Here is a 26241-nt window from a genome sequence, read left to right on the forward strand (position 1 = left end):
AAGAAAATTTGTCCCGCTGAGTCATGTGGCCCAGCCTTAATCTCCCATGGATCCATGCAGCGAGGTATTCCCTCTAAAGTGTAAAAAAGGCAGACTAGCTACGGAGGAAATCTTGTTAAAAGACTTAATGTAGAAAATAGCTTTTATTTTTTCTATTTGAGACAGACTCAAGCTTTCTGTGGGGCAAAGAGCAGGATGCCCAAAATTTGACAAATTCTGCTTTAATCACACACATCGGAGCTGGCTCTATGCCAAATGTTTCTCTCACTCGTCCCTTGGCACATAGATAATGGGAGGATTATGAGGAAAAGGAGTAGTATCTACATCAGTGATGGAGCTTTTACCATATGCACAGGGCAGTAACAACATTGGTACAATGTTTGTCGTCATTGTGGCAGTTACGATCAGCCCATACAAATGGATGGAGGTTGCATGTACAGTGTGCAAATGAATAACCAGCCATATTAACAGTGGTATTAGTAACTGACAGCAATTGTTGATTGGCTCTTGAATCTGCATTAACTGATTTGGTGAAAACACTAACAACCTTTTAAGTGGATATAGTGAATTTGACAGAAAAGAGTTGCGTATTTACACTTCCAGCTAAAAAAGAGCAACATTAGCACTGATTTTGAGTTGCGTTTCTGTCCACCTGATGAAGTCCAACACTCACTCTTCTTTTAACTCTTTTTTTGGTCTCCACCAACTCCTGAGGGAAATTTCTGGCTCTTTAGCTGCTCAAAGCTCCACTATATGTTCACCAGTTTGCTAACCGTGTCTGTCTGTTCTTTGGTGCTGGGTTGATAGCAAACAGCGACTTGCAACTGAAGTGACGAGAGCAGTCAAAGCGAACTGAAATACTGCAAAACAATAAGGTGAAAGATACTAAGAAGCTGTGTGGAGCCGAGGGGAACTGTAGTCTGCTGATAATTTTCATCATGTTACACGTACTCATTTGATTCATTGTAAATATAAGGATATTGATTATAAATGTTACAAGATTAATAGCCCAACCGCAGGAAAACTGTTTTTGGGAAAGTGACCTGTAAAAACTGATGTGGATTAAACACACATCTCCATCCTATAGACTAAACAATACCTGCCACTCCTGCATAGAACTCTAGACTATGAAATTTCATGTTGTGTACATCTATTTAGAGGAGAACTACCTACAAGGTCCAATCCAAACGGATGCTTTTCAACTTGAATAATGACTGAGTAACTCTAGCTCAGCCCTGAAGCAGTTGATGTCTCTGGACAGACATTTCCGTGCTTATAGAGAACTGTTTTTCCTGGAGCTGCAGCTAAAGACATTCCACCTCAATTTCCCTCGTGTTTGATTGAGTGAAGCCCACATTAAGTAAAGGGGCCTCATGGAAACTCTTCGTGAACAGTTACATTTTTGATATTGGCGCCATTTCAGCAACCTTGTTCTTTGAAACTGTTCATTTTCTAAATTGCTGTCTAGGTTTACATATATAGATGATAACTGTACTATATAGTGTTCAAGTGTTTACAAAGCACCGCCTGCTGAATGTATCTCTGTCAGTGGATTACTGGTTTGCATGCAAACCTAATCACTTGATGATGTGCCATGAAGGTGTAGTGCTTTTCTGAGAGACTGTAAATTATGGCTCATGCACACTCTGCCTTTGGTTTTAGTCGTCTCTTTACTGTCTGTCTTCACTGGACATCTGAACAGTTACTTGTAATCATGAAAGTGAGATGGTTTGTCTTGTGAAACCAGGGATTACAGTGACTTTAAGAACATGTGACTGGTGGTACCCATTTGTTTCTGAGAGTAATCCACAAGTTGCTTTCTAAATATTTCTCCTGCCAAAAGTGTGGTAGTAAAAATGCAAAAAGTGTCAACCAAAGAAAAATCTAAATTGAAAATGTGTTGGCTTTGCTTTTAATCAGTTATTCTCTCGCCTTGTTATTTCCTCTGTAGATGGCCCTGACCTGCCCAATGCAGTAGGCTCCCCTCCCTCCAGCCCAAACCCAGCCAAGAAGAGCAGCTCCATCAACTGGTCCTTCCCAGACAAGATAAAGTCCCCGCGAACCGTAAGGAAGATCTCCATGAAAATGAAGAAGCTTCCAGAGCTTAGCCGGAAACTCAGCGTCAAGGGGACTCCGAGTAGCAGTAACAGCAACAACGGCAACGGAAGCAATCATTTAGAGCCCAGAGCCCATTCTCCCCGAAACAATGGGAGTGGATCGGAGGCCGCCCCCCATTCCTCGGGTCCTCCCAGGTTAGCTGCATCTGGGGGCGGGCAGGCCAGCCGTAATGTGATCTCACGCTACCACTTGGACAGCAGCGTGTCCCCACAGCACAGCTTCAGCAAGAAGAAAAGTAATGGCAGCTCAAAGTCCGCCAGTAAAGGTGGCTACCTCAGTGATGGAGACTCGCCTGAGTTGGTGGCCAAATCTGGGAAGCACGGCTCTGCCGAGGGGAAGGGAGGGAAAGGCAAGGAGGCAGAAGGGGGAGGCGGAAGCTCCAAACTCAATGGCACAGAGCTGGATATTGATGCTTTCCGCCATTACAGCTTCACAGAGCAGCCCAAGTGCAGCCAGTACATCTCCGGACTGATGAGCCTGCACTTTTACGGCGCCGAGGACCTCAAACCTCCCCGAATTGACTCTCGAGATGTCTATTGCGCCATCCAAGTGGACTCAGTTAACAAAGCCCGAACTGCTCTCCTCACATGTCGAACTACCTTCCTAGATATGGACCACACCTTCAACATTGAGCTGGAGAATGCCCAGCACCTGAAGCTGGTGGTGTTCAGCTGGGAACCCACGCCGAAACGTAACCGTGTCTGCTGCCACGGCACAGTGGTTCTGCCTGCTCTCTTCCGGGTGACGCGTTGTCACCAGCTAGCGGTGAAGCTGGAGCCGCGGGGGCTGATCTACGTCAAGCTGAGTCTGATGGAGCAGTGGCAGAACTCGTTGGACGGTGGGCCAGACGGAGAGAGGGAGCCCCAGGTGTTCACCGTGGAAGCGTGGCGGGTGGTGGAGAGGGAAAACACAGGACTGATGGTGCCGCTGCTTATAAGCAAGTGCATCAACGAGATCGAAAAGAGAGGCTGCCAGGTGAGTCTCTGTGTGGCTGAAAGAGTTTTGCTTGGAGAAAACAAGGTTCCATTTCACCTGCACACAACAGATTAACCAGATGATGCATGGTTAAAGCTGTAGCTTTTATTTCCCCAATTTACTGTTTAGACCATAAAATGTCACGAAATAGTGACAAATGTTGATGAAAATAATGACATCCACAATTTCCAGAGCCCAAGGTTAGGTCTTCAGATCACTTTTTCTGACTAACAGTTCAAATCACACTATATTCAATTTACAATGATATGAAAAGGCAAAACAATAAACCCTAACATGATCTTAAACCAATTAATTGACCAATGATTTCAGGTCTTATAATTATTTCTATGATCCATTAATTTGTTTTCTGAAATTCATTCATTAAATTAATTCCCAAGAGTGCAAAGCGACATCATCAAATGTCTTATTGTATCCTATTAACAGTCCCAAATCCAAAGTTATTAAATTCACAATGAAATAAGTAGAGAAAAGGTGCAAAGTGTCACATTTTTTCAAAGCTAGAAACAAAGAATGTTTTGGCATTTTTGCTTGAAAAAACATTGAAACAGGAGGTTGATTAAAAAGAATTGTTGCCAAATAATATGAAAGTGACCTGCTGCCGACCTATATGATACACATTTTTGAGGACACGTGTATGTAATCACAGTACATGTGGATGGAAGCAGAGCAAATGGGGATTTATTTGAAAAGAAGGCCGGTTGGATACAATTATATAATGCATTTCTCTTTGACACAGAAGAATAGAGAGAGAGAATAATCATTCATGGTATCCTTTTAGTTCAGTATGCCGTGAGACGAGCGCTCGCCCTGCAGCCAGTTATAATACTGGATGACTGGCATGAGCTGAATGGATAGAAGAGATGCACCGCGCTTCATGATGTCTCTGAGCCCTCCTGGGGCAACTGGCTCTTTTATCCAGGGAGGCAAAAAGACTCAGAGTAAAGAGACTGACAAGGTGGTGATGATGGTGGAGTGGAGTGCTCGCCCGGATCATGTGATCATCTCCTGTTTTGTCCCCCCCTCTACATTTCATTTGCCCTTTGAAGCCCAGAGAGAAGAGAGAGAGGCGGCGGAGTTTCTCCTAATTAGAGCTGAGACAGCGGCAGTAAAAGTGTCTGGCCACTGTTCCTGACTGATCACTCTAGGGGGGCATGCCAGGGCCAGCGGGTGCCTGGGGCCGACAGGCAAACATTAGGCCTCTCCGAGGACCCCGTCTGTCAAATCAAACCCCGCCCTTGGCCACTTGTGCGGCATGTTGGGCTTCAAGCAGGAATAGTAACATCGAATCTGATAGTTATTAGTTTGAATTATTTTATTCGCTGATGTCAAATTAAGAGGTCAGGTTTCATTGCATGTTTTTTCTTCTCATCGGCTGTGAATTTAGTTTTGATTGTGCCTAAGATTAGGATATATCAACTAGTGATTGTTTTCATCAGCCATTAATATGCAGTTTATTTATTTGGTCATTTATTTATTTTTCCAAGCAAGAGTTTAAAACCCCAAGATATTACCTTTAAGATTGCTTTATTCTAAAAAGACATTCAAATCTAAAAGATATCAAAGAAGGCAGCAAATTCTCACCTCTGAGAAGCTGGAACCAAAGAGAAATTTCATTCTTTTTGGTCGATAGTGTTAATTAATTTGCTGGTGAGTAATAAATCAATAAATGGGCTAATCATTTCCACACTAAATGAGATTCTTAATCGCAGTGTTCTCACTTGGAGCCCCTCAGTGAGTAGAGGGAACTTTCAGTCTTCTTGATCAACTTGACATCACATACATTTAATGAAAGTGTGGAAGTACATTTTAGGGGAATGCTTGACACACTTGGTTGTGTTACGCTTACTTCTGCAAGTCACACATTTGTGTTGTACCTCGCACTTCCCAGATGTTTGACAGCTGGTGGCCTCTCAGGTCACTAATCTCTGACTGTCACTCTGGAGAAGCTGTCTAGACTGCACTGAGGCCAAACTCACCTGACTGCCCTCTTAATGGGCCAACTATAGCCTTACTTAACCAATAGTTTTCACTCTGTTAGCTCAGATTTCTTCTGTTTATGTAATTCACTCTGCTTTGTCTTGCCACATCGTGATCCCTATCTGTTTCTGTCTCCTTGTCTACCTGTTTCTCCATCTGTCTTTGTTTTTGACACGGTTTTGTCTCCTGTCCCTCACAGTGTTTCATCTAACTCCCCTCCCCCGTTTTGCTGCCTTCTTTCATTACATAGATGCAGAGTAGACTTTGCACAAGGTATCAGTCTAAGATCAAGTGTAAGGGCTCCCCCAGGCTGCAGGCGGACAAGGGTTAGAACAGGGTTGACACCAGATCCCAGAGGAATTTGCAGGTTGTGTCACTGAAGCACGCAAGGCCAGACGTGTAGCGGTGTGGCTTTACAAATGATTATGTGGAGGTTTGATGGAGACCCTTTTTCAGAGTCTCTTAGAAATGAGTGTCCTAAGGGCTTCTCCAAGCTTTTAAGACACTGGATGATTGTGGGTGTTATGAAAAGACTGCAGACAATGCCTGTGTCAGAGACTGGAGTTATGTATGTGAGCACTCTATATCCATTAAAAAGACATCTTTTTTAAAAGGATATATCCCAGTAACCCACATGCAACCACACATGACGGTAAAGGATGGTGTGGCATGTTGTGCATGGCAATACAGAGGCAGTATTTTAGGCAGAACAGACTTCTTAGCATTGAATTGGTAAAGATTTAAGTTTTGACATGACGTAGATGTGACCTCCAGACTAAAACCCTTTTGAGACATTGAATCAGTAGCATTGCTGGCTTCATGTTTTGGGCTTTCAAGCTCAAATATCTGTCATGTCAATATGCCATTATGGAATATTTGCATAACATGACATGATTGTTAAATATAAAGTTGCAACATTACCTGAGCCATATGTGGCATCTGGCACACAAGAGAGACTGGTAGCACTGCTGCACAACAGCTGTAAGTTGAAGATTTTTCTTTTCTCACAGCCTACATCAGCAATGGATAATAAATTACTCTGCAGTTGAAGACTTAATGACCATAAGCTCGAGAGACGCTTGACTGTGCCTGTCAGTGGTGGATCCCTTAATAACTTTTCTCATTAATCTCATCGGCTGTTGAATTTTAAATAAAATCTATAAATATCTATATAGCACGACTTAACAGCTCTAAACCATCATTAAAAATTACAAGATGTTAAGTTGTGACTCCTTTTAATTTCCCTCTGATTTACAGGCTGTATGTAGAGACTTCTCCTGGATATTAACATTATACGCACTTGGCATGAGTCAAACCGTATAAAGTTAAACTGATGGTCTATTTTGATAACCAATCATTTGAGTGATTTCTGAAGCAAAAAAGACAAAAATCACCCAGTTAAAGTCTGTCATTTGATAGGACTTGTAAACTGAGTATCTTTGGGTTTTGGACTGCTGGTCAGACAAAAATAGATATTTGAAAATGTCGCCTTGAGTTTTTTACATTTATGCCTTGAATTTTCTACATTTCATAGAACAAAAATGAAGGAAATAATCAGCAGATCAACTGATAATGAAAGTAATCATTGTACTTGGTTACATATATTGTTTTTTTTTGTAGTCATGCACTTGCATACATGCATGTCTGCTCTGAGACATATCTATGTGTGGAATCACTGAGTCATGTCAGGAAGGTGCTCTGTCATTTTGTCATGAAGGTGAGAACAGATCATGATGTCTCTGCTAGTGTCTATCAGAAAGGTGGGTCATTTTTAAAGGAAGGAAGTCAACAACTTGGAGTCCTGACTTTGGTCAAACACTCAAGAGCATTAGTACGGTCAAATGCACTTTTCTTTCTTCTCCTTTGATGTTTCTATAAAGTCTTTAAGCTAATCCGAGCCAAGAAAAAAAAAAAAACTGATCCCATCACTGGTTCTACAGTCATTGAGCATCCACATTCCTCATTCCTGTCGAGGGAACTCATTGGGTTTTGTGGTCATTGTGTCTACTTTATTCTGCATATAGTTCTTGGCTGGTGCTGCATTTTGTGTTGCCCGGCAGCCACAGTGCATAAGTGCAAGCCCTCTTTTTGCTAACAGCTGTTCCCCGCCTGCGCTCGGCTCACCCCCAAAGAGAGACTCTTTTTTTTTTTCTGAATGGACTTGTTGTTCATTGTGCCCAGTGACTTCTGTTTACTCTCACACAAAGCCAAATCCCTGCCTAATCTGTCCTCCTCTCTCCCTCTCGTGTGAGGTTTAGAAAACACTGCTCAACTCGACGAGGAGAGCTCACAAATAGTTGGTCTGGTGGGGAGACATTATAGTGCTCCTACGCTGGAGCCCGGAAAGGCCAGCAGTGTGTGTGTATATGTGCGTGTGTGAGTATTTGTGTTTGTGTGGAACCGGACCCGACCCGCCATTCACAGCCCACTGACTTAACACGTTACCAGGGCAACCACACCAGTTGGTCTGCTACGCCACATACCAGACAGACACATGTAGGAGAAATTATGGTATGTCTGTAGCAAGGCCTAATCCCAACATAACAAGGAGACCATTGGTGCCAAGTTTCACCTATCAAATGTCAACTTCTTGGGGAAATTGCTAAGAGTTCCTTTAGGTCACACTCTGAAGGCTTAGGCAAAGAAACATTAAAGGTTTATTGCGCAGTACTTCCATTATTAATGCTCAGCTGTCAGCTGGGTTTTTAGAAGAGCTCAGTGTTTATCCATTCAGTCATAAGGATGTGACACTTTTATCACACCTCTGAGTTTAGTTTGAGAGCACATTTTCCTTTGTTTACTTTCAGATAAATTAAGCGATGCTACATGCTACAAGTCTTTAATGCACCGTATTATTTTAAAGTCAGACAATATATGTTTTATTAAAGAAAAATACAAATCTTCCTCTTAAAATTGAAAATTACAGTTTGTACGCAGTAAAATGTACTGTTTCAGTCTACTCAGGAATTTTACTCCTACAGTAAAATTGACTTGTCACTGATGTCTAACAATGACAAACTTTAGCCAGACTTTGCTGTGTAACTGACATTAGGCCCACTCATTCTGTTTGCTGATGACACTTTTCAATACATGTGTTACTGTGACTATATTTATAAGTGGCCATTGTTCAGCAAATGCTAGTCTTGCTTTAAAGTGTATGCATAAGTGAATAAATAGCACAATATTCTTCTTACAAATGTTAAATTTAAAAGCAATAAAATGCACTTTTGCTTTATTCAGTACAAGTATGTGCAGATGGTCTGGTATTTCCATTATCTTATTCTGGCAATACATTTCTGTGACATTACAGAGTCAGAATCATTATGCTGACTTTTGATTCTTTCTGTTGCACTGCATTCCAGCATGTCAGATTTATACTTATATTTTTAGATCATATATCAGAGGTTTTTAAAATCTACGAAGCTATGTGTCATTTTAAATGCTTAAAACGAACGTGCTATAACAGGCGGTCTTCAGTCTGTCTCCACTGAAGGGAGGCAGCTGCTGGTCAGTCAAGTCGAGTCAATTTTGAGACACGTGGGTTTTCTGTGAAAGTAGTTTTGGCTTCTGTCCAGCACATTGTTTGAGTGCAGACATAGACCTTGATCGATAGGGTTGTAAACATGTCTGCCTCTCTGTCAAATGTTGTATTTACTTGACCTACTTGTGTGTCTGTGTGTCCAGGTGGTGGGTCTCTATCGCCTGTGTGGATCTGCAGCTGTAAAGAAGGAGCTACGTGAGGCGTTTGAGAGGGACAGCCACGGCGTGGATCTGTGTGAAAACATGTATCCTGACGTTAACGTCATCACAGGTAAACTGATCCCTGGTAACAGAGAACATAAGACACCAATAAAGCACTGGGTCACCACACACACTCAGTATAATTAACGAGATGGCTTTTCCAAAGAGCATTGGTGTCCCTCTGCTCTCAGGATCCTCTGTTTGCCTGCAAAAATCTTACTCGTATTTGATTAGGATATTACATACATACATACATACATTAGGTTTGTTGAAGTTTCCAGATAAAACTGATTGATCAGGGCTGCAACTAACATTTTATTTCCACTAGCAATTATTCACCATTTACTCCGTAGATTAATCATTTGATCCATAAAATGTCAGAAACTATTGAAATGCCCATTACAATTTCCCAGATCCCCCATGAACGTTCGTTTTAGCTCTTGTTGTAGTTGATTTGACCTGTCAAATTCAGCTCTGTCAGCTCTGTTATTGAGTTTTGAGTGAACTGAAAGATTTTGTAATACATTTTTGAGATGCTCTGTAGAAAGGTATTTATGAATTATGGGTCAGGACTATTTATTTTATTGAATTATTTCAATCATTTTCAATCCTTAAAATCATACATTCTGTCAGAATAATATTAGGAACTTTATGTTAGGTGTTTGTCATGTATTATGATAGTGAACTTTATGCAGCACTTTTTAGGCAAAAGTCACAAATACAGAATTAAAACATTTTAAAACAAACAAATTAAAAGATTAAACAGGATAGGAGGAAGGACACTGATCATGTAATTAAGAGTCCAAGGCTTTGTAGCACATCTACATTAATAACTAAACAAACAGAACATTACTCAAATGGAGTCTGGATTAAGTATTGATCCAGTGTTTGGCCCAGTGAACGTGTCTGAACTGGTGTGTCCATTGCAGATAGGTCAGCACATATGCACGTCTACACACTAGTGTGTGTGTGAGTCTGCTGTTTGTAGTAAAAGCATTCCAGCAGTCAACTAACAGTATAGGCCATTGCCTGAGGGAAGGGCCCACACACACACACACACACACACGCACACATGCAGATCAGACCATGCTGTACATTCAGGTCATTCTTTCTCCTGCAGGTTTGTGGTTGAGACATGCTCTATACCGTCCCTTCTAGGTCACATTCTAGTCAAGACTTTGTTTTGTCGAATGTATAGAATCGAGTGTAAAAGTCGTTTGATTGTCCCACAAGCAGCACTGCAACTTTAATGTCTGATTATTTGAATGTCCAGATTCCTGTGAGTTGCAGCTTCTTTCCGCTCTGCTGCTGTTAAATTAGAAATGGAAACAGTGAGTTGCAGCACATCTCACAGTCTTCAGCTTACAAAAACAGCCGTGTCACTGGATTGAGTAATGACACCAGCAGTGCGACAGATGAGGGGGGAGGCAAAGTTGTAGAAAATGACTTGGTCATGATTTTTGTTTCTCCCACAAAAAGAGGAAGACCATGGAAACCCCTGGGCATTGTAGGAGCTGCTGTTGGTTTTGGGAAGAGGCCCCGTATAGGCGTCGTCCTATCATGCCTGCTTTGATCCACATGCATTTGCATGGCAGGGCAAAGAACACAGTTAACAGTTGAGCGGGTTAGAAAAAAAGGGCCAGCACCAGCGTGGATTGTTGGTTTTTGCTCGCTGCCTAAATTTGCTCCACCAAGCGGAGTTGCTGTTGCAGATGGGCCTGAGTGAGTGGAAGAGGACAGAGAGGGGGAAGGGAGGCAGTTGAGGGGTTTATGGTGTGTGCAAAAATGTCCATCTGGGATATAATCATGGGTTTAGTCTTAAAACATACGTTTTTGAAACATTTGGTCTGCATTTACTTTTTCTTGCCAGTATTTTGAAATATAACTACCTCATGTCTCAAGAAATGCCTTCTAATCTGAATTAATAATTGAAGTGAAGTGTCCTCTCTTGTTATATTCTACTTCTTTAAAATTTAAAATTTAAAAAATGGAGTCTCTGTACTGTGGAATCTGACTAGAGGCTAATAAGCAAACAGCAAACGGATGAGCTAAGAGGGCTGGCGTGTCAAATGGCTAATTTAAAAGAGGAGGTAGTGAAAGGGATTATCCAGGGATCAGAGTTCAATCCAAAGCTTGCAAAACATGCTCAGTGTGCGGCCCCCCCATTGTTTCAAGTCACAACTCTGTTTCAAATCACAATTCACCCAAAAGAACCAGAAAAGTGTCATCAATGTGAGTGAGACGCTGTGAGACTTATGCAGTTTGTGTTCAGTAGTTTTCTAATCTGTAGTTAAACTGTTCAGTGAACATGTGTGACTCTTCAGTCACAGGAGGAGTCTGAGCTGCTGGGTGGGTGATGTGGAGGTGGACCACAAGGGTTCATCATTCCCAACAACGCCTGGCGATCATCTACCAACTCATCAGGGTCTCGAGTCAATACGTTTTTCATAACTCTATAAGTGAGGTAGAGGAATCAGAGCAGAAGATTTTGAAGCTCTTTGAACACACTTTGAAAGCTAATTTGCATAGATCCCAAAATGTTGACCTATTTAATCACAATGACATATACTGAATATACCCCTTATTAGTTCTGTAGAAGTCTCACTAGAGCAGCACTTTGAGGTTTTAGACAGTGTAGATGTTGACTAGTAAGCATTATCAGAAAGATCAATGAAATATTTGGTAAATTCAGTGTAGAGACTTAAAATGTTTCCGAGTGTTGATGGAGGTCAGATAGTGACGTCTTATAGGGCTGGTTGGCAGCTTTATTGGTGACATCAGCAGTTACTTCAGCCACATCAGCGTACGTGCAAGTGACACGAGCAGCGTAATGTGAAAATGTTTACAACATGAGTTTAATTACAGGTCATCCAGGGTGGATAAAACAAACGCACAGTGAACCACTTTAACAACCTTTACTAATGATTAAGCCCTCAACTCAACCTGTTTTGGCCTTTGTGTGGAAACAGATCTTCTAAAGTGACCTAATGATGGGAAACTGGTTCAGATATCTATTGTCTGTCCTCAGAAAATGAAACCAGTGTGTCCCAAACCCTCCTGGCTGAAGGCTCAGAACAGTTATTGATCATAGTTTGTGGTCTTTAATTTGCCCTGCCTGACTCCTCTTTTCCATAGCCTACTTCTCTACTTTGCCCCCCACCCTCGGCAGTACTCCAGTGAAGACATGGAAAGTCATTAACAAGTGCCCCCTTTGTTGCCGAACAAACACAGATGGTATTTGGCTCACGCATGGGGGATTAGCTGAACCCTGGGCCGGCCGGGGAAGCAGGCAACCACTTTACAAAGAGCTGCAGGCCTGTGTGGGTGTCAGAATATTTCTTAAACTGCGGGTCGGGAATCAAAGACGAGTTGCAGGTATATTTCTGTTGAATCCACATGTAGCCTGAGAGCGCCACTGTCTCCAGACTTAGGAGTGGGGTTTTGCTCACTTTGGGTTTTCGGGGGCTACGGAAAAGCTGGTGAGAACCACAGTGTAAAGCTTTACCGTGCCACCGGACAAGGCAGCAGCACACACATCTCCTCTGGCCCCCCCTAGTGCTGTGGGGGCGTGCAGGACAGCAGGGAGGGGGCAGGACGGAGAACAAACCCCCATTTGTTCTCCAGGCGAGGCGTTGACTGCAGCACTGACAAGAGGAGTGACCTTCCGCTTTGTTTGAACAAGAGGTCAAAGGTAGAGCCGTGCCCCAGTGCATTGTGTGCCTTGTAGTGTTTGGTGGCACATTTGGAACACTGAAAGTCTGAATTGATTTGAAAAAAAACACCATTTACCTATAAATGCTTTTAGCTGCTATCATCTGTGGCTTGAATTGCATGTTTTGAAGCACAGTTTCAGGGGTTTGTTTTCTGTTTTGCTGAGCTGCTTTTGATTGCAGGACTGCTCGGCCTTAATCAGGAATACATGTGGGTGGAGATAAATGTATGTGTGGTTCATATCTCCTCTGGTATGAAGCCAAAACCCAACAGTTTAAATGTGAGAGAACAGACACCCAGCTTGTGCTTGTTGTCAGCGTGGCTGTGAAAAAAGGGGAAGCACCTGCAGAGGAAGCACACCTGTTCACCCCTGAGCCCATGACCTTGTGTGTGTACGTGTGTGTGTGCGAGTGTGTGTGTGTGTGTGTGTGGTCATGTTTCGCCAAGCATGTATATATATGAATGTGTGTGTGTGTGGATCAGGCACCAACAGAGGCTAAGACACAAAAGTAAACACTAGCACTGACTCATAGCCAGCTAATGATTTACCTGAATGGCTGTATTCTCCTCACTTCTGACAAACACAAGCCCGCGTGCACATGCGCATACACAAGGTTTTGACTGACAACATTGCTGAAATGGAAAGAGCCGAAACGTGTTAGCTGGCCACGTATTCCACGTAAGGTATAAAGAAGATGTTTTGTATCATAAAGCAGCGCTAACGTAAAAACAGTCCTGCTGCTGTTTTGTCTAGATGATCTGCCTCACAGCACAGGGAAGGTCAGAGGGTTTACCATGCTTGAGTTTCCATTTTGAGGTAAAAAAAAAAAAAAAAGCAGGCCAAATGGTACCTCTCTGAATTTCATTTACATACTCGCATAACAGAAAAGCCTTGCTTTTGACAGGATAAGCCTCCAGGTAGTCTGTTTTCCTGTGATGAAGCAAGCAGATTATTATTATCTCAGTAAAGTCTCAGTAAAGACTGACAATGGATACGCCGGATGTTCGCCAAGCATTTCTGTGTAATCTGTTTTGGAAATCAGCATGTTAAGCGTGGAGCGTTTAAGAAGAGCGAATGTATCGTGTGTTTATGTGTCCTTATCGCATTCTGCTCGTACCAGATTTCATAAGAAACCTGATGAAGATAAATGATTACAGAGGAATGTGAATCACAACTGAAAACAAGATGGAAACATGCCGCCACAGATCAGCACTGCCGGCTCCCAGGGCACAGGGGACATGTCTAATTGCAGGGACATTTTATGGGGTTTTAAATGCATGTTTGCCTGAAGCAGTGTTAAAGTCTGACCCTGCTGGCTTAGAGCTATCATTGTGTTGGCCTACCTGAGATGGGAGGGCTTACAAAGTACGCCTGTGTGCTTGTTTGGGTATGAGTTGTTTTTCTTCAGAGCCACCTCAGGAATGCACAATCTCTCTCCCTCTCTCCCTCTCTCTCTCTCTCTCTCTCTCTCTCTTTCTCTCTCTCTCTCTCTCTCTCTCTCTCTCTCTCTCTCTCTCTTTCTGTATATGTGTGTGTGTCTCTCTGGACTTGCTGAATCTCAAGTTCAGAGGAAAAAGTAGTGGAGGGGCTTCAAATGCAATATAACACTTTTTAGAACTTTTTCAAGTTTTTCAAGTGAATCTTATTTTTATAGCGACAGATTCACTTCACATTTACAGTCTGGGACTTGAGTTTGTATGGAATATTTAAGTATTGTATTACAAGAAATATATATGCAACTATAGAGAACACCTTCAATGAGCTACATTCAAACTACAACAAAGAAAACATAGAAAGGAGTAACAATAGTTGCAAAGCTAACATGCTGCAGGTAAACTGGTATAATTACCATGTTAGCCATCTTAGTTTAGCATGTTAGTATGCCAGCTTTTGATAATTAGCACCAAAGAGATTGGTGGGAATTAATTTTCGTTAATTTTGCAGGTCATTAGTTTAAGCATATTGAACTATTAAATTATTTTGACTAGGTGATGGCACTGTTGGGCTCACCAGAGTTAAATATAAATATTAATATCCTAATAAGACTCCTGATATTCTGTGACTGAGTGCATCACATTATAATGATCCCAGTTATGATCAATTTTGAATTCTGTGGTGACAAACAGGTTAAACGATACTGAAGAAGTGGGAAATGTCTTTTTGACATCGGAAAAGAAAGAAGTGATGATAACAATGTATATAATTTCAATTATTTCTACCTGTTGGATTTGTTGTAAAATGTTTTGTGGTATTGTGGTTTGATCAGTAAATTTAAAATGTCAGCACTCACCTAGAGAAAGATTACCGTAAACCCACTGTAAACTTGGTCATTGCTGAATGCCGCTGTGCAGATACTGAACCTAATGCTAATCTGAGACTTTGTAGTGTAACACTGAACTGAATTTAGATCCTTCATTCACTCTCTAATCCCACACACAAAAGCTCTTATGTCCGGGTAGCTGTCGGAACGGAAAACAGGAAATTAAAGTGTCATCACCTAAACACACTGAAATTAGTTTTTTTTATTATCAAACATTTGTCTGTCCATTTTATTGTCCAAATATTAATGGGTGATGGATATACACAGAATACACTGAAAAGCTTTAAGCTCCAGGCTCCTTTAAAAAGCAGAGCAGGGACTTACTGGGATTAAAAAGTGAGCGTGTTAAGTTGTGCCCTCCGTTCTCCCTACTGGGCATGAAGGGATGTCAGTGGATTTACGGCGAATTGTATTGTAGTTTGCTGTAAATAGAAGGCAAAAAGAAGAAAAACACCTCGGGCGAATGGGAGATAATCCAGCGATGTCGAAGTGATAAAGTAGGAGCCCCTATTTACAGCATCTTAATCAGTATCAGTTACAAAAGCTCAAGGGATTGTGCCACTACTTTGGGAATTCCTACAAACAGGATGGTGCTTGGCATAGATGCATATCTTTTCAAATGTTTTAAATTCCCAAACATACTTTTGTTGTGCTCTCTATATGCAATGTATTTGAAAAAATTATCATATCATAGTGGTGCAAAGTTTTTGATGATAATGAATGTCAGCTATGCAGCAGATAAGTATTTTATTACCTAAATTGAAATAACAAATATTCATGGCTTGGGCAGAAATGTCGTGTTGATAAGGAGAAGATCATCAGCAACATACTAGAAATGGTTATAAGCTTTGATAACAATGAGATCAGAAGAGTGCAGGAGAACTGTAAACCACAGAAAAGATACATAGCTGCTTAGACGTAACAAGAAGAAATGTAAAGTAAGCACATACCAGCTGCTGTTGAGTAAAATATATACACTAAAATATGAATACAAGCCTTGGCAGGATCATAACGCACTGGTAGTGTCAAACATGCCAATCCTGAGCAGAGCCAAGACTATATGATCAGCATGTTAGCACAAGCGCTTGGTGTAGAAAAAGCTGTGATCTCTGGCATCTCAGTGCAGAATAAACCTTTTGGGAAGAGTCACCAACACAAAGTTGTAGAACGCCAGCAGCCATAGCAGTACGCCAAGTGATCAAAACAATCCATCTTGAAGTGACGTGATGGGACTGTTGCAGCAGTTTGTAAATATCAATGAGCAGTGCAGAACACAAGCGCTTAATTGCAAGCGGTGCGTTGGCTGTGTGGTGCAGTGGGCCTGTATGGATTCAGTGTATTGATGTGTGTTGAGTCGCAGCAGCACAACAGAAGTGATCGCCTTGAGCAGGCTCACAGACGTCACTCCATTTGTGGCTCATTTTCTGCCACATAGTCGTCATCTCTGCTTCAGGCTATTAGAATAACACGGCGGAATCTTGACTGAATTGCCGTCGGTCGAGTTGCATTGTGGGTAGGTAGATGTCGATGCGGAGGAAGAATGCATGGAATAAAAAAGACGATATGTTGGATTCTGCTTTATCAGTTTTCGCCGTTTTCTTTTAACTGTCCACTGTGAGTCTTACATTGTTTCAGCAGAGCAATGCTAAAAGCTGCTTTTTGGACAACAGAGAAATAACAGTCAAGTGTGTCCTTTGCTTTTCTAAACAGCAAGCTGGTCATTTGATCATTGCAGTGACAGCAGCCCCTAAGTCGTATAAAAAGTTCTTCATGCCCCTCATAGACATTCAGTGTGTATTAGTTTGGAGCATAACCAATACTGCTGATTACAGAGCCATAAGCTGCCTCTGAAAACTGATCCAGCTTCATGCAGAGGGAAAAGAGAGCAGAGACTCACCACAAAGAGCTGTCACACTGCCAAAAGCCTTTCTTATTCCCGTATTTATTCTTCCCCCCCCCCCTCCCCCTTTGCCTTTGATGAAAAGACATGCCAGCGATATTTCAGGGGCTTAGTGGAGACAGACAGCGTGGGTTTCATGTTTTCCCGTAGCTTTTGTCTGAACTGCGGGAGGCTGAAGTCACAGGTGTGAACGCGCAGTCACAGACACCAGGCCCCCCAACACTTTTGGCTGCCGAGTCACGCCCGACTCCAATCAGGCATCTCAGCAGACGCCACAGGATCACCCGTGGAAACAATGGGACCTCAATTTGCAGCCAAGAGAGTGCGCCAGGTTCAGTTGTTTAAAAGAGAGGGAGAATAAAAGCTTTTTATTTGTCAATGACAACACTTCATACAGATGTATTGTTAGTGATTTGTCAGGTATGAAAGCTGCCTGTGTTGAGGAAAAGAAGTAATTTTTAGTTATGGGAAAACCGAATGACCCCTGAATCGCTGAATTTTGGTGCAGCAGGGTTTCTCATTCTATATTCTCTCTCTCTCTCTCCCACTTTTCAGGAGTACTGAAGGACTACCTGCGAGAGCTGCCCTACCCTCTCATCACCAAGCAGCTGTATGAGGCAGTGTTGGAGTCCATGGCCACGAGGCCTCTGCGGATAGGAGCAACGGGCTGCGAGAACGACCCGGCCGACTCGGAGCACACCGTCAGCCTGCTGGAGAACCTGCCCGAGGTGGAGAGGGTGAGGAAGACAAACTGTAACATCCCCTGCTGCCTCCCACAGTCATCCCAGTGCTAAAATACTGTCACAGAAGTGGTTGTGAAAGGGATAATTGTGGCGTGGGTAATGATGGTCATGATGATAATGCTACAGATCACTACTGTTTAACTCCTATGACGCAGGCTTTTACATCGGGTGATATTAGTGGTGGCGTTCAGTCCACACGCCTGTGCAGGAGTAATTTTCTCTACACCTTTTCACTGTGATTGAACTATTTTCAGATAAATGATAACCGCATTTGCATATTCCCCCTGGGGCACAGTTAATGTTAATAAGAAGAACATGACAGATGATATGACACTTAATGAATGCATTGCTCATTACTTCTTGCCATAGATATAATTCTTCCTATCATTTGGATTATAATTTGGTGTAAGGCTGCATTTTGAGGTTGAATCTTTGACTCTATGTGTATTAAATGTTGCAAAAATGCATCGTTAAGCCACAACACTCAACCGGCACAACCATGTCAGTTCACAGTGTTACACCATTATAAACTAGGATCACTCCTAGCCGTGATCATAACAACACAAACACAGCCATCGCTACAGCCACAACCACATCGACAGAATCATCCCATGGCTGTAGTCATAATCACAGCTGCAGTGTGTCTCAACCAGCCTCAGCAGCTGGTGAGAGGTTCACTAGTTGTCTGTGTAGCGGCAATGATACAGACTTAAGGCTTAGGAGGAGTCATAGCCCACTCGCACTATGTGATAATACAACTCAGATAGACAAATAGCAGTGTCAGATTAACTTAGAATACTGCTTTATTTGCTAAAAGTTTAATTTCCCATAATTTCTTACAATAAATATTTTACAGCTACAAATGCCTTGTTGAAGTAGTTTTTACAGTGTAGCTCTGCTGCAGTCAGAGGTGCTGCTACAAGCACTAATCATGATAATAACATGTCTTATTTGTCTGTGTTTTCATCCTGTGTGTTTGTGTGTGTGTATACATGTGCAACAGGTGACTCTGCGGACGCTTCTTGACCACCTAAAGTTGGTAGCATCCTACCAGGAAGTGAACAAGATGACGTGTCAGAACCTGGCGGTGTGTTTCGGCCCGGTGCTGCTCAGCCAGCGCCAGGAGGCGTCCTGCCACACCAACCGGGTCTTCATCGACTCTGAGGAGCTAGCCAGCGCGCTGCACTTCAAAAAACATATTGAAGTCCTGCACTACCTGCTGCAACTTTGGCCAGGTGATTGTTTTATCTGTTATGCTATCTTTCGTGAATGTTTCGCCATGTAAAGCACAGTTCTGTAGGGTTTTTGTTTTTTGAGACATTCTGTTTCACAGTCTTGTAATGTATGTACAGTAAGACTGTATAAACCAGCCCATAGCCCAGGCTGTATGAGGGTCTTTTACAAATCAGTGCCAGCTCTGCGGTTCAGCTCTACAAAGGGCTGTTAAAGGGTTGGGCTGCTTTGATCCTTGAGGTTATCCACCAAGTGCAGCTGAGAGCCACTGGCCACCATCTGTTGGCTCCTCAGACATGAAACTCTCCACAGAGTGCTTCATCGTGGCTGAGTGCGCCAATCAGAGCCAAGCCAGTAAGCCTCAATGTAAACCAAACTTTTGAGGCGTGGCCCCCTTGTCTCAAGATAAATCACCAACCAAGGACAGATACCAGTCAGATACCAAGTACCAGCTCCTCTCAGCACAGGTCATCTGTCTGCCGGCACAGCTGCTCCCTTCCAGCTGCAGCTGTCTGCTCAGTGTGAGATATGAAAGGAAAAAAAAAAATGATTCAGGAGGGAGTCGAGAGTGATGAAAAAGAGCTGCAGGCAGAGTAAAATTTGTATTGGTCACGGCAACTGATTTGATATTTTATAACCAGAGGCGTTTAATGTTTTATAAATAATGTGTTCTCTCCGTTTCTAATCAATGTGTGAGCCGCTCAGTGGCCACTGTAGGCCTCAGCTACTGTAAAAATATTGAGGAGCGTGAAAATCCATTACTGCCATTAGGACATGACCCTATTACTGAACTAGTTGGCAGTTTGCCTGTTCTACCCCCAGCTGGGTTTTAAACATTTTCATAAACAATAAGGTTTTTACACAATTTTAAGAATTCACTGTCATCAACCCAAATCTAAGCCCGCGTACTGTGCCTTAATTAAGAGAAAGCGGTTTTTCAGAGTACAGTGATTTTCTTTTAACTTTGTCTTATTGTTTAAGTGTGTCTCCAGGCTTTCAAAGTACACACGCATGCTGTATTTCGAAAAAGTCTTGATCCTTAACATCATTTACCCCTGTAAGATTCAAATCCTCAGAGCCCTTCCCCGTAACCTGCAGCCTTAAACAGATCTGCTGATGCCTGAAGAAGAACCGGCCTCTAAATTTAACTGCATCCTCAGACTCCCACATTGAACCACTTCTGCGTAAACGGCCGCAAGTCAAGCACCCTCCAGCCTCCTATACATCAACTGGGGAAGAAACACACAGAAAGAGAAACTAAGTGCAGCTACTGATTAAGTCAGTTAAGTCAGCATTTGTGAATCCCATAATTGCAGGTACTCTGGTGAAGTACAAGTGTTTTTTTTTCTTTTAGAGGATAGAGCATACAAGCAGACAATGAAGAGGGAAGATGGGGTCAAGTGGTGTGAAGAAAATAGTTTTTAATCTTTAGTAGAAGCCTGCACTTGTTCTGCACTCCTGTCTGCACCGGGCTAGTGCCCATGACGACCTGTAATAGCCTTGACAAAGCGCTCAGCCCACGTTCAAGCCTTTGTTTACACCCTCAGTGACGTCTCCATTCCGTCCGCTTCCCCAGCTCAGAGCGTAGGACACCTGGGCCGTAATGAAAGGCATTCCAGGCTTTGACTTACCCCCAAGCTCCCGAAGCTTCACCCTAACATTTCGCAATCATTGTGGGATATTTTGAGCCTCCTCTTCGCGCCTCTCTCACACATACCCAACCCTCTAAGGCATTGTTGCTTAGGCCTCAAGTGTGCATGTCTTTGGGCAGTGTGCAGGGACATGAGACACTATTCACCCCATTCACAGGAGGTGTGAGTGAGCATGAGCATATGTGTGGTGCAGAGGCTGAGGAGGTGTTGTGTGATCAGTTTGAATTATGCGGTTTGCCAACGGAACGTGTGAGTAGATGCGAGGAGGTGGTTAGATAGACAGGGTGACGGCAAGAAGAGGAGAATGTGTGTGTGCATTTGTTTGTAACAGGCTCGTTATCGTGCTTGTGTGCAGGGACGACACTTTAAAATCCACCAGCTGTACTTTGTTCGAAACACCGTAAGAAAATTGGCACTTTAAAGTACATTTTCCACCTATTGTAACACAAGGTGCGGTGTTTTCGTCTGCTTTCTGCCTTCATTTTCTCTGCTGACAGCTAATCATGTCATCAGTGAATCATGTCTGAAATTAAATAACACGTTACCTCTTAGGATAATGCATAATAGAAGGATAATGTCTGTTTGTTTTAGGTGATAATTGCTCGAGTCTTTAGCCTCAGGAGAGTTGCAAGGCACGTAACCGCTGCACATGAGTACAATATCAGCAACTGCCACTTGTGATGAATGAAACCGAGTCGACATGGTTCATAAATCATCATCTTTTCGGTTTAAAGGCATGAAAGGATAATATTTGGAAATCTTTCAAGGTCTTCTTTCGTAGCTCCACAGACAAAATAACATCCAGCATTGTTTTATATTGTACATCTTGTACTGCACGTGACTTATAGCCCAAACTTTTAACCCTTTTTTTTTTTTTTTGTTCCCTTCCAATCCAGTAAGGGAGAGCTAGCGATGTCAACAAGTGTAGGCACACAGAGATAAAGACAGACAGGTAACTGGGCTGTGCTGGTTGTGTTGCAGTGCTCACTGTTCTTTTTCATGGCACAGTCAGATGATTCTTTCACAGCGTCCAAACAGGGTGTCAGTTTAGTTCATTTTTAAGTTTGGTTTAGTCAACGGATGATAACAAATAGTACAGAAGGATCGCATCAAAGTCACAGAGTGTGGTGGAGTGACTTCAGCATGTGTTTGTCTGACTTTGAGCACGGCATGGCATGCTCATATTTGGATTATTTGGGCAGGGAGCGTGTCATTTATCAGGGCTGCCACAACTTAATGAGCCTACTGCTGGTTTATCCCCATATCTCTGTGGCCCTGGTCGGGGTTCATTCAGATGAACCTGTGGTCTTTTTTAAATAGTAAAAAACAGTTGTGTTATTGTTGTTGTTTTCAAGGCATGTTTTTAAATGTCAGTTTTTTACGATGAAGTCACCTAAAGGGGGACTTGTAACTTTTAAAGGGTCAGTTCATACAAATTGCAAAAAATAATATATTGTCGCACACTTTCTAGAATTTTGTTTGTGACACGCCAAGTATTGAAAAATGATGTTAAAAAACAGCCGTGCCTGTCCATAAACAATACGCAGCATCATTTCACTGGAAATACTTTCAATCAAAAAAATAGTCCCTGTGAAAATTGGTAGGTATCTCATGGACAACATGGACAAATAAAACTGCATGACTAGGTACCACTAGGAAAGTGTGAGAAAGTGTTCTTCATTTGTAATTTGGATGAACTAACCCTTTAATCAAATATCTTATTATTTTGGGAAATATTCTTCTAATTTAAAACATTCCATCTAATAGCATCTCTAGCTGTTCCCCCTGTTTCCAGTCTTTGTGCTCAGCTAAGCTCACCAGCTCTAGCTACATTTTACAGGCGTGTGAGTGATGTTGATTTCCTAATTTAACTCTTGGGAAGAAGGTAAACGAGTGTATTTCCCAAAATGTCCAACCATGACTCCAAGGATATGCGTTCATATGGCCAATATGCATCCGACTGATTCTACCTTTTGTCTGTTGTCTCTCTTCCTGTCTGCTCCACCAGTTGTGGACCCACATGGCCGGTCCTCCTCGCAGCACCCTGCAGCCCCTGCGGCGCCGGCGTCATCTGACCTGCAGTCAGCTCCTCCATTACGGCGGAGAAAAGAGCGCCCCCAGGTCCTGAACCTCTCTGAGGTGGAGATGGTAGGCGTTCTGCGGCCCAAACCAGGGCGCCTGGATAGCCCCAGCAACCGCTACGCCGGCGACTGGAGCGGCTGCGGTGAGAGCTACTTCTCTACTGAAATAATGTTGCCTCCGAGCAAAGAGGAGGCAGACTATGATGACGTGCCCTCTGAGGATACAGAGGCGGCTGAGGAGGGGCAGGAGAAGCCTGAGGACGCAGAGGAAGATAGAGGGCAGAAGGTCACAAGTCTTGTGTCTGATCCTGCTGAGCAGGAGCAACCTCAGAGAGAGGAGGTGGTGAAGGAGGAGGTAAAGGAGGAAGAGGAGGAGGAGGAGGAGAAGCAGGTAGAGAGGGATAGTTCAGGAAATGAGCAGCCGTTAGAGGACATGGAGGAGGAGAGGGTGTGCGACCACATCCTGCCCCCTCGCCTGCCCAAAGAGCACACCTACCAAGCCTACATGAAGATCCAGGACATCAGCCCTGTGCTGAGCAACAGGGTCAACCTGAGAGACCTGCAGGAGAGCATCGACACTCTGATAGGAAACCTGGAGAGAGAGCTCAACAAGAACAAGCTCAACGTCGGATACTGACTCCTACCACAGTGACACACACACACACACACACACACACACACTCACACAGACTCGCACACTAAAAAAGCTTGATGAGGTTTGGGAAAGACCTTCTTTACTGATCAAGGTGCTTCAGGACACAGCCACAGTGTTTCCATGGAGATCCTGTTGTGTCTCCGTGGCATTATGGCACAGCGCTGCTGTAAAAACCTAAAGGATGAGATGAGAAGAAATGTAACGGGGCACTTCTGGCATTTATACCTTACCCATAGACATTCCGTAATGTTTTTATTTTCCTTTTATTTTGTCGTACTTGATGTTGTTGTTGGTTTGTTTTAGTCCAGTTCTGTGTTCCATGTTGTTATTGTTGCTTCTCTTCTTATTAGAAGAACCCATTGACCCCACAGGGGTTTAAAAGGTGCCTTAATTGTGTGAAGGTGGTAGGTCAAGAGGAAAATCCACCCTGAAATAAAATGTATCCCATCGTGTGATCTTGATCCGGTGTTAGCAACCAACAGGGTACGAATACGACACTAATAGGCATAAATCCTCAACGGGCACTACGGCGCTCTACTCTCACATGTTTGTAAGCGGTGATTCTCATGCCAAGATTTTAGATCAGAGTAACTGATGGACAATATTTATTCACTTTTTTAAAACTGACCATTTTCTTACAAAAACATCCCAGTGCTGCCAAAGTTTCCCCCATAAGGATTTTCTTGGCAGGCTTTAGAAGCCGCGTTTGGACATCGGACACGTCCACATCTACGCAGTGGTAGGAAAAAAATCTGTGCTGCATTAAGCCTTTGGATTAAGAGTTGGTTTCCAACCAAAATATGTAATTAGGCGATTAAATTAATACAAAATGTGCAAAGGAAACAAAACCATCTTATCGATCCCACAGTCAAGGCAGGCCATCTGGAAGAAATCTGTCCCGATATTTTATTGTACTGTTATTGACCACAACGTTCGCCTCTACTGCTGAATGGGGAAACTCTGGGATTCGGTCCTGAGTACCAGAGTTTCAGGCTTTTAACGTCTATTTTCAAGCATCTAAACATAGCTATACGCACCAAGATCACGGGAGGAACATGTGTACGTTCTGTTTGAGGGTGGATTTCCTTTTTAAGGCAGCAGAGAGCTTTTCTATTGAGGTATGAAACACTAAATGTTGTACAACAATAATGCACTTATGAGGCAGGCGGTAGTGTAGATTGTCATCACAGTTCATGCAGTAAAAAAAAAAAAAAAATGGACTGAATTGAGGGAGAAACAGCCTCCACTGAAACCTCCTCTTAAAGATAAATATGAGAGAATATGGCTTGAAATATATTTACTTCCTGCATTGTGCCAGATGTTTAGACACCCATGTACAGGCATGCATACACCTGACAGGATTGGACTTAAGATGAGAAAGAAAGCTGTAGAGTAGAGATGTATTTGATGATCATAAGCAGACAGCTAAAAACAGAGAAAATGTGTTTCATGTGGCATCATGTTCAGTTTAGGCTTAACGGAACAGTCCGACATTTTGGGAAATCTGCTTATTCACTTTCTTGCTGAGAGATTGATGAGAAAATTGATCAACCTGTTGGCGAAACAGCGAATGAGCCACCAAGCGCTCACCTTTCTGCTTCTCCCGGCTTTTTGTAAAAAAAAAAAAAAAACGTGAAATACACACAGCCCAAATGTGAAGCACAATTTTCAGAGCAGCGGTGGAAACTGTTAGTGGAGGGCTTCGGTTAGTGCGACTTAGCTAGCTGCCTAAATCGACAAAGGACGTTTTCAGCAATCCAGGGATTCAGAATGATCAGTATTTAACCTATATGTATATGTATATAATTATATAAATGTATTCGGAGTATATTATTTTTACAGCTTCTATTTCAATGGCGTATTTAAATACTTCTGACGACCTCGTAGTGTTGACTTGTAGCAATAGTCGCTTTTCCTCCCTTCAAGCTACCTGTACACATCTTAATGTGCTGGACTAATGGTACAACTTTAGCTGTAAAATATATGATAAAATCGTGCTCTTGCAGAAAAAGTGATATTGTTATTTTTATCGTATTGTGTATATATTTGACGTTGTTTTGTGTCTCTGGTGGACTAAGCTGTGTTCATGATTTTTGGAGTTTTTTTTTTTTAAAGTACTGAACGTTGCATGGTCAAAAGCTTTACTGACATAAACAAGGCTCTCTCTTATCAGCCTTTGTGTTTGATATTTATGTGTAAAAAGACTCATTTTGCAATGTATGCTCGTTTGTTCGTCACCCCGTTCCTCCACTAGACGGATGACTGCATCGGTCGAGCTTTTCTCCAGAGGACTTTTAGGCAGACAGTGATTGGGTTTGGTGCATCTAACTTCAGTATTCTCCTCTATGTTGTTGCTATAAATATACAGCATATTCACCATTGTACTAGAATATGACTATGTGTTTCCACTACCTAAAATCCCCACATTAAAATGTCATCTATAGTCTTGTTTTCAGAAATAAGACAATGGTATAAGATGGTTTCCATTGTACCGAATTAGCACTGACAATAAGTGAAACCCAGTTGGGGACTTCAACACTTGTTGGGCCTGAAAATGAATATTCTGCACATTTGGTGTAGAGTTTGCTTTTTTATTTATGTATTTAATTTTTCACCCAACCTCCTACGTGAGATCTGTCCGCAGTCCCGCTGCTTCACGACGAAGCTGTCAGTCTGATGAAGGTGAGTTTCAGCAGGGCTCCTTCATACCATCTGTCTACCAGGGCGGCACAAAAACAACCAGGGCCCCGTTTACGGTATAGAAACCACTGTGGAGCATCACCTGCAGTCTGGTCTCATTCAGATTATTTCAAAATAGAGTTGTGGTGGTTTTATTGTCGGTGATACCGCCTGCTCACACGTCTGTAATCTGGCTGGTTTTACACATCTTCAGGAATCCTCTCAGCTCCCAGCTTCTCACCTCTTTGTGGCAGAACATTTCAGCAAACCCTTGCTTGTGTTGTTTTTGTGAATTACATCCTTCTGTCTCGTTCTCTTTGTCCTTTGGAGAGAAAATGTCACATGGAAAGCATCACTAAGCAAAACAGAAAAGTGCTTTGTATTGATCCTGAGAAATGTATGGTCATAATAAAGTATAATATTTTACATTCACA

General features: G+C 42.6%; 1 protein-coding gene across 1 annotated transcript in view; it reads left to right on the forward strand.

The window, feature by feature from the left end:
• syde2 (synapse defective 1, Rho GTPase, homolog 2 (C. elegans)) overlaps nucleotides 1-26241 on the forward strand; it is a 44957-nt gene extending 18716 nt beyond the window's left edge. The window contains exons 4-8 of the mRNA XM_070832123.1: nucleotides 1952-3093; nucleotides 8776-8902; nucleotides 17320-17501; nucleotides 18511-18742; nucleotides 22401-26241. Coding sequence (XP_070688224.1) covers nucleotides 1952-3093; nucleotides 8776-8902; nucleotides 17320-17501; nucleotides 18511-18742; nucleotides 22401-23110 — 2393 coding nt within the window. The 3' untranslated portion in view covers nucleotides 23111-26241. The remainder of the gene's footprint in view (nucleotides 1-1951; nucleotides 3094-8775; nucleotides 8903-17319; nucleotides 17502-18510; nucleotides 18743-22400) is intronic.

The sequence above is a fragment of the Pempheris klunzingeri genome, chromosome 6 (assembly GCF_042242105.1).
Source record: "Pempheris klunzingeri isolate RE-2024b chromosome 6, fPemKlu1.hap1, whole genome shotgun sequence".
NCBI classification, from domain to species: Eukaryota; Metazoa; Chordata; class Actinopteri; order Acropomatiformes; family Pempheridae; genus Pempheris; species Pempheris klunzingeri.